The sequence below is a fragment of the Corvus brachyrhynchos genome, unplaced genomic scaffold (assembly GCF_000691975.1).
Source record: "Corvus brachyrhynchos isolate BGI_N302 unplaced genomic scaffold, ASM69197v1 scaffold18, whole genome shotgun sequence".
NCBI lineage: Eukaryota > Metazoa > Chordata > Aves > Passeriformes > Corvidae > Corvus > Corvus brachyrhynchos.
This window is the reverse complement of record NW_008246064.1, coordinates 2474952-2484244: the sequence shown is the minus strand read 5'-3', so window position 1 is coordinate 2484244 and position 9293 is coordinate 2474952. Positions and strand designations below refer to the sequence as shown.

Sequence of the window (9293 nt, the reverse complement as noted above, 5' to 3'; positions counted from 1 at the left end):
AGGAATGCAACTTATTTAAATACTTGAATGCTGCCAACAGGAATAGCATTAATGACCTTACATTGAAACTGCACAAATTACACTATAACTGAAATAAAAAAAAAACACAACCAGATTTTCACTGCAAAGTTTTACATCAGAAATTAACCTTTTCTTTTTCCTCTCTCCCACTTCTCAAATACTGTGAACAGGTCAATTTTGTCCTATTCATCAACATCATCAGAATTTTGCTGAAAAAACTAGACCCTAGACAAATCAACTTCAATAACTCTTCTCAGTACAGGTAGTGTATGGAATAATTTTTTTAAAATCAATTATTTTGATAATAAAATATTATGTAATCTTTTCTAAACAGAGAAGCACTTTCTCAGTGTCACAGATGGGCTCAGTTTAATTGGTATTAAATTTTAGAGATTCCCAACCTTATCCCATTCCAAAGGCAATTAGTCAAAGGGTGAGACTCAATTCACCTAATATTGGCCAATGGGATGCATCCAGATCAGCTCAGCTGTCTGCCTTCCAATTAAAATCAAGAGACAAGAAAACCATTAATTGAATCTGAATTAGATCTCTTATTTAGGACAGGAAAAATTACCTTCTACAGCTGCCTTTCTCTGTATGAGAACTGTAAAGGAAGCCTGCATATTTATTTCTATTTTATATATATTTTTATATAGATTGACTTCTTTTTAACTTGTGTTCACTACTGCGGCACACTGAGTGCGTTAGACTTGAAATAACCTTAAGTTTCTTCTTCTCATGTCCTGTTCTAGACGTCTCTCAAGGTCCACTCTGCTTCTAATTCCATTATTTGGAACCCATTACATCGTCTTCAACTTCCTCCCAGAATATACCAGCCTGGGGGTTCGGCTTTACTTAGAGCTCTGCATTGGATCTTTTCAGGTAAAATTGCCACAGATCCTTCAGTTCCTTCTTAGTAGTTTTTCTGTTTTAGCCTTGTGTCCTCATGACAAGAAGTATTGCACACAAATGATCCTTGGATCCTGAAACCAGTGTTTGTTCACAAAGTTCCTTGTTCTTTGCTGAGTTAAAATATCTGAAGAGGTGACAAATCCTACCTGGATGCAGGCTGGACTAAAGATTTTTGCAGATTTTGTGAACACAAGGCCAAGATCTCAGATAAGTGTGTAACTTGGATGGTGGGCCAAAGTCAAGTGTGGAAAATCTTTGCTACCAGTACTTATCCACCTGCCTTCCCTGACTTCACTAACAAGATCAAGCTGACTTGGGCTGATTTAAATCATCCAGAGGCAATTGAAGTTGTAGGTCCTGCCCCCTTCCTAATTCTTTGTCAAAGGATAAATTGACAATAAAACATCAACAGTGTTTTGTACGTGTACCAGCCCCACACAGGCTGCTGTCCCAAGGAATTCCACATCCCTTTCCCTCCTGCAAACATTGGGTTGATGCCCCCACCTTTCTGCATTGGTACACAGGGCATGGACAGCTTGAGGAGCTTGATGCCAACAAGAAGAACTCCTGCTCTGATGTCCCTCCAGGTGGTTTTGCTCCTGGAGTTATGAGCTGGGCAGGACCCAATTTCCCTTTGCTTCCCTCCCTTTCCTGGTGCTTCACCTCGGTCCACAAGAAGCAGCCATGGGAATACCACCAAACCTCCCCAGGGAGCAGATCTTTCCCTGGATGGCTGCATGAGATCGCTTGTCAGGGAGCATCACCAACAATCCATGAGTTGTGCTGGTTTATTCCTCTTGAGGGTTGAATCCATTGTGTCAATCCCGCCCAACAAACCCTGCCCATTAATCCCGGCCCTCTGCACAGGGAGGGGACCTTCACTGAGTTAATGAACAGTTCAGTGAATAAATTAATAGAATAAAAGGTTGAGGTGTTGAGCAGGATCTAGTCATGTAGGTCCTTTGACCTCCTAGGATTGTCCTGGGTTTATCTCAGTTCACAATCTTAACAAACACATTCAATAGGCCAGAATTCGGTCTCATCTGATACTCCACAAAGACACAGGATTTGACTGGAAAGCTGTGTGAGCTCCATCCATGAAGTCTCTGTTTTACATTCTTTAGAGTGCATAAAGAATCAGCTCTCAGTGTGTTGTGCTGGAGAACGGACCACACTTTCATAATCATCAGTTACATTTGTGAATTCATATAGTGTTACTGATTTTGATGGAATGCCACTACCTATTAATTTTCTCGTTTATAGTGTCTTTTCTTCTTTGGCTCTGTTTCGTGAGTTCTTTTACTCAGAGTTCGAATTAAAATGCAGGAGACTGGGAGTTTATCTTTGGACTTAAATGTTTATTATATCTTATCTATAATACAGTGCCCCTAAGTTAACAAGGTGAAAATGGCCCCGAGTTCTAACTGACAAGGTCTTTTAAGGTCCAGATTACCCAATTATGGAATGCCAACTAATTTGTTTTTACTTATAATCCAATAGCTAACTATTCATGATCCGCACTGCGGGTTTTTTGACCCAATACCAGAACACCCAGATTTGTGAAGAAGAAGGAGAAAAGAAGAAGAACAAATCCACACCCCAAATCCTCCATACTGTTACATATATCCCATAAACCTAATTTTTCTACATCTCTAAAGAATCAGCTCTCAGTGTGTTGTGCTGGAGAACGGACCACACTTTCATAATCATCAGTTACATTTGTGAATTCATATAGTGTTACTGATTTTGATGGAATGCCACTACCTATTAATTTTCTCGTTTATAGTGTCTTTTCTTCTTTGGCTCTGTTTCGTGAGTTCTTTTACTCAGAGTTCGAATTAAAATGCAGGAGACTGGGAGTTTATCTTTGGACTTAAATGTTTATTATATCTTATCTATAATACAGTGCCCCTAAGTTAACAAGGTGAAAATGGCCCCGAGTTCTAACTGACAAGGTCTTTTAAGGTCCAGATTACCCAATTATGGAATGCCAACTAATTTGTTTTTACTTATAATCCAATAGCTAACTATTCATGATCCGCACTGCGGGTTTTTTGACCCAATACCAGAACACCCAGATTTGTGAAGAAGAAGGAGAAAAGAAGAAGAACAAATCCACACCCCAAATCCTCCATACTGTTACATATATCCCATAAACCTAATTTTTCTACATCTCTACATATTCTACCCAGTGATATAACTTTTAATTACACAGCAACAATCTCAGTGTTATCACACAGTTTGGGAAACCTTTCCCAAGGCTTCAGGTCAAATGCAGTGTGCTTCTGAGGATCACTGTCTGTCAACACTGAAAGGCTGAAATTCTCAGAACTCAGGGTTCCAACAACTACCAAGGTGATTATCTGGCTGTTCAGCTTTATTGGAGGTCCACAAATTATCTTCCAATTTCTAGAAATTCTCCCACCTATAGTGATACTCACTACTTCACAGAACCACCATGAAGTCAGATAATGCAAGTGGCTTTTTCAAGCTGTCTTAACCCTCAAAACTTTTTCTTCTGGTCTTTTCCAGGGGTTTATTGTGGCAGTTCTCTACTGTTTCCTGAACCAAGAGGTAAGGAAACACCATCATATACATCAGATATATCTTCTAAAAAACTGCTTTCCGTGGCAAATATATAGTTAACCATCATTTTCATACAAACTGATCAAATCTTTCATTTTCTTATGACTGTTAACATGGGTAACAATGTTGATGAATTTCATTTCAATTATCTTCATGGGAATGAAGCCATCTAGTGGAGAAATGAACTTTTACTACTTTGCTGCTCCATCAAATATTTTCTATCCTTTCTGCACATTTTTGTCCTATAGCAGGGCTTGGAAAACCCCTGCTAATTCCAGATCTGAAAATAAAACTTGCTTCAGTGATACAGGGAGATCTCCACTTACCAAAGGTCTATGTTTAAATTGGAAAGAATTTAAATGTAAGCTTTGCCCAACAGTGAAATATTATTTTTTAGCATTTTTAATAGTCTCGTGAAGTATCCCAGTATTTCTTCATGTTGATAAATCTCTTTTTCTGTTTAGAATATTTAATTCAGAATTTTACTGTTGATGGGAGAGGACTCTGTCCTTTTAGCTTAGTGTCCAGGGCCATTTACACAGTCTAGATATAGTGATAGGAATGTATCTTAAATGAATTGTACAGAAAACATGAAAGTTTATCCTCCGTATTTTAGAATACGTTGAAACCTCAGAATTATCCCTTCTTTTCTGACTCCAGAGTAGCTGAGATTGCTCTTTTAGAATATGACTGGGATTCAGTTTCAGACTAACACTCCGCTGAATTCTGTCTGCAGCTCCTGAAAAGGAGAATCCTGTTCCATATATGCCCATCCTTCCCCCCCAAGAGAGGACATCCCCCATAGAGTCCAAGGTGCTTTTAGGAGATGGTTCTGTCCCTGATCTAGACTCCCTGGACTGTATTGACTAAATCTTCATTTTCCAAGTTTAAAGTCCAGGGCTGATTAAGCTTTCAAACAGTATTTAATCACCTACCTGTGCCATGGGCCAAACTTTCTGAATTCTATCAGAAATTTCTGAAATACTAAATTAAATATTTTAAAATATTTTAACAGTTCTTAGCCTTTTGGTCGAGTTTATGGCCGTGAATTATTGACTGCTCTAATGATGCTTGTGTTTAGGTAAGACTCCTGTCATTAGTTTATTAATGACCCTAATCCCTTCTAACCACAGACCACAGCTCTACATCCAGCTTCACTTCCCAGACACACAGCACTTCAATACAGAAATTCCCTTCCTATTAAACATCTGGGGAGGCACATTCCTAATAAGAATCAGATGTGACAGGAGGATTTAGTGGGTGGCCTGGACCCACTCTGTGTTCCTGTGAACATGCCAGTACACGATATACAATGACACAGCTGTCAGCAACACACAGCAAATGGCTCCTGACTGCTGCTGGCTTTCCCCTCATCGTCTCTAATGTCAAAGCAGCATTATTTCCCAGCCACAAATTGGTGAATGCTGATTAAGAAACTTGCTGCAGATTATTTTTGTCTAGAAGCAGATGGAAGCAAGACAGCATCCCTTAGCAACTGAGGGAGAGCAGGCAATGTGCAGCAAATATGTTTAATTGTGTAGGCTATGTTGGTGAGATCGATTGTAGAATAAATATTCAAAGGAATTATTTTTTAAAAAAAGAGATGATCTATAAAAAAAGCTGAGAAGATATTTTAGTAGTGGAGGAATGTTACACAGTGCTAGAGACTTCAAGCTTAGTACTGACAGACGTTTAGAAGAAGTTTTCATCAGTGCAGAAAGACGGCCATGCTGAGACAAGATTCTACTTCTCCTTATCAGCTAAAACAGAAACTAACTTGGACAGAGATCTCTAAAAGCTTTTTTCTTTTCTAGCCACTCTTTCTGTCCTGCTTCTTTCCCACTGGTCTGTTCCCCAGCAGTATTCAACCACAAAATAGCCTTTTCCTTTGTTCCTGAGGTGCAAACGGAAATCGGCCGGAGGTGGCACGGGAAGAGATATGGACTCGTGCCAGTGTGGAGGAGGACCAGGTGGACTGTGCCATCCAGCTCTGGGGTGAAAATGACCACATCTGTGTGCTGAAAAGGGTCCCAGGACCTGGAGGGAAGAAAAAAACCAAACCAACCAACCAACCAATAAACAAACTAAATTGTATCAAATGTAACGACTGTAGTTTATCCTGAGCAAGCTGGAGGAGGATCCACTTCTACAGTTCTGACCATGAGGCTTCTTTTGCAGGACAAGCATTGCAGTGACAGATTAAACCCTGACTGACCGTCTAAACACAAAATAACCCTCTCACTGATAACTCTGCATCACGGAAAGCACAAAAAAATCACCTATTCTGGTTCATTTCTACACTTTCACTGATAGAGCTTAGGCATGTTCACCAATAGCGCCCTCCGGTGACTCCATAGGTGACCACCTCTGGAAATCAGAATTCAATCCTCGTGCTATAGGAGCCGGAGTCTTATCTAGCTTGTCCAGTCTTCATCCATGTTTTGGTTCTGCAGACATGCAAACAAGAAGCCAAACATCTTAATAAACTCTAACACAATGACTAAAAGTCCTCTTGTGTTGTCTTTTTATATTGTCTCTTTAGTAGCAAAAAGATCCAATTTCACGATATAAGACTCGCAGGTTCTGAAGTTATTTCAGGAGCTCCAGGTTAGAAAAAAAGTAGCAGAAAGGGGAGGCATTGGGAAGGCCAAGGCTCCATATGATAATCCTTAAGGAAATTCTTTGCAAGGAAATGAAAAAGAAAAGACAATTTTTGCACAGAAAGAGAATGAGACCCCCAGGAGATGGACCAGGAGACTGCTGGGAGTACTGCTAAATATTTTCTTATGTGTGACTGGTTTTGCTCTCCAGTGTTGTAAAACATTCAGAAGCTTGAAAATAAACTTGGATTCCCAGTGTTTGTACTTGAGTGGTTTGGTTTTGGGGTTTTTTACCTCAGTGCTGGTTGTAACCTGTAGATTAAAAGGTTGATTAAACTCTTTGGTGGGAACATCAGGGCTTGGAAGGGAGTGGAGAAAGCTAAGCTTTACCAGCTAGTGAGGATCATTACATCAATACACTTTGCTCTGCTCTTCTGAACATTTCAGTGAGCTGCCAAGTCTGATTGAACAACAGAAATTACAACAGAGAAATGTGGATTTGCCTTCCTTTCCCCTTTGCCGTAGCCAGGTAATTGCAGGCAACTTGAAGAAGTGGAATGTTGTTTCACCTAGTTTTTGTATAAAAGCTGACTGCCCAGGAGGCATTTTCCTCTTCCAATTAAAAAAAAAAAAAAAAGTGTTTTTTTTCCTTGTTATTCTTCTATCTGTGAAAATGACAGCAATGGCTGGATTCAGACCTGAGGGTGGGAGAAGGAGTTTATTTCCATTTCTGCAGTGACTCCTTGGGACACATTTTACAAGGTGGAGCCCAAGATATTGTTTTTGCTGGTTTCCTTCCATTATTCAGAGGAATTCAAGGTGATCTGGGTGGAGAGTAAGAGACTAACGGAGAGAAGCCTTCACGTGGCTGTCAGTGTCCCACAGCCTCCAGCTCAGGTGGAAAAGTGGCATAACCAGTAAACATGAGCTCTTTCCTGGAGATGAATGTTTTTCAGCCTCCCAAAGACCATGGTCTCTACCAGCTACAATGGAGCCTGGGGTAATAACTCAAGAAAGATAGATAAATTTTACCCATCTCTACTCAGAAATGTTTAGATAGAAAATTTCTTGCAGCTGGTGCATTGCTGCTGGTGTGAAAATCAGCAAATTTACTGTGAACACCATCGTGGTCCAAAAGCAAAAGAGAAAAAGCAATAAAAAAAAAAAAAATTCTTCCTTTTGCTGAACAGATCAACCATTGTGAGGCTCAGCTGATTTCTGGATGTGTGATGGCACTTTCTGGTCTCCTTGTCTCAAGCAGTGTTTTCAAGTGTCATATCAAGACTTTTGTAAGTCTTGACTGTATCAAATGGATTTTCTGGATTGTAATTAGGCCCTGAAATTCTGAAATAACATTGCCACCATGACTCTGACATTAAATGGATGGGTTAGTAACAGATGGGGACACGAATGCAGGAACTTCTCAGGGCTCTTGTTCTGTGCTTTTAGAAAATCCTGGATTAAGGGATGGACCCCAAATTCCTCTGCATCAAAAATAGTTGGTCTGTCCAAATAATTTCCATTGGCTCTGTATCATCTATAATAGGCACAATTATTTGGCTGCATTTCAGTACCTGTGCCATCCATTGTCACCTAAATAGGGTTATTATACACTGGGTCTTTGTCCTTTTCCAGTCATCTCAGCTTTTTCTAGCTTTTTCTAGCATGAAAAAGGGCAGGAATCTTCAGATATCATTTCATCCCTTCCTGAAATAAACCCTGGCTACTATACAGGGAATATTTTCCTGGGGGAGGGCTGAAACTGGAAACAGAAGTGGTTAAAATCAGAAGAAATGACTCAAACTATTTAATTAGAGTATTAATATCAAGTTATGACAAGGCATGACGCGGAGATTAGGATTGCCGTACATTTGTAGCAAATATTATATTGAATATAAAATGTTGAGCAGAGTTCAAAAACTTAAGCAATTTGGCTTTTCAGGAAGGGAATTGCATTGAATTTAGATTATTTTTACTGGTCTTAACATGAGTTTAGGAGCATGTGCACACATCACTTAAGATTATTTTTCTACAAGTTCTTATCTGTCACATGCAAGGTTTGATAACACAAGTATGAAAAGCATAGGCAGCAGAAACTCCTTAACCTTTGAAGAATAAATTTGGCTAAGTGGGATTTACTTTCACTTGAAGTAGGGCCAGAGCAACGAAAAACTGTGTTGAAGGTAGAGAGTTATTCCCAGGGTGAGCAAAGTGCTACAGGGTTTACAATGCAATGAGTAAAGACAGAAGTAAAAAGGAGCTTCATGGCATGGGAGCTTCAGCTGATTTCACTGCAGGCTGCAGAAAGAAAAAAAACCCCAGTTTTTTGCTGTTATTTTCAAGTTTCTGCCTTCTTAGGTGCAAGTTAAGCCACTTGGTCTCGACCTTAGTGTCATATCACAACTCATTGTATGATATTGGTTAACTTTTCTGCTCCTACCTTCAAAAACACCTGCCAGATACCTAAAAATAAGCAATATCTTCCAATTAGTTTTTTTTGAATGAAAATATCCCACTTTTTTTTTTTTTTTTTGCAGGAGCATTTGATTAATTTCTTCTACATTCACGTTCAGGTGGCATTTTCTGTTTTGCCCATGACTTTTGTCATCATTTTGTTATCTGCCCTTAGTCAGGCAATAACCCTTTTACACTGACTTTTTTCTGTCTAGCTTAGTGCCTTGCATGTTTCCCCACACACTAGAACTGTTATTTTAATGGCAAATTCTGTCCTACTATCACTATTTGTTTTGTATCAGCAAAATTAAGCAATGTATCCCATAATGACCACCACTCCTGGTTCTTCTGTCTTTACCTGACATCAAAGAGAGGTCACTATTAATGTTTTTACATCATGAAATAATTTCAGTTTTCAGTGAAGCAAGGACAGCTTTTCAATATTTTGTTTTATTTGAATTATGATTCAAGCCCTGGTGCAGTAAACACGTGGTACCTCTTCCAAGGGACGTCCTACAGTGATAATGACACTGACCTTAGAGCAGGACACTGTAGAGAAGGGAAAACATAAAAATATTAAAAGCAGCCCAAAGTGACTTTTAGATTGATTATTGTAGTAAAAATTCTACTGGCCAAATTTGTTACCTGAACCAATTTGTACCTGAAATGCTTCCATGTAAGATCTCAGACCTGCTGTGATGCCTGTAGGTACCTGGAGGA

The 9293-nt window shown here is 39.4% G+C and overlaps 1 protein-coding gene across 2 annotated transcripts in view; it reads left to right on the top strand.

Annotated features, from left to right (window-relative positions):
• Positions 1-6388, top strand: part of GHRHR (growth hormone releasing hormone receptor) — a 20247-nt gene extending 13859 nt beyond the window's left edge. The window contains exons 10-13 of one of the 2 annotated variants that reach the window (XM_008643153.2): positions 192-283; positions 774-903; positions 3466-3507; positions 5419-6388. In XM_008643153.2, coding sequence (XP_008641375.1) covers positions 192-283; positions 774-903; positions 3466-3507; positions 5419-5541 — 387 coding nt within the window. In that variant the 3' untranslated portion in view covers positions 5542-6388. Of the gene's footprint in view, positions 1-191; positions 284-773; positions 904-3465; positions 3508-5398 lie in introns of both variants that reach the window. The other variant, XM_017746733.1, reaches the window with a different exon arrangement.
• The last annotated feature ends 2905 nt before the right edge of the window (positions 6389-9293 follow it).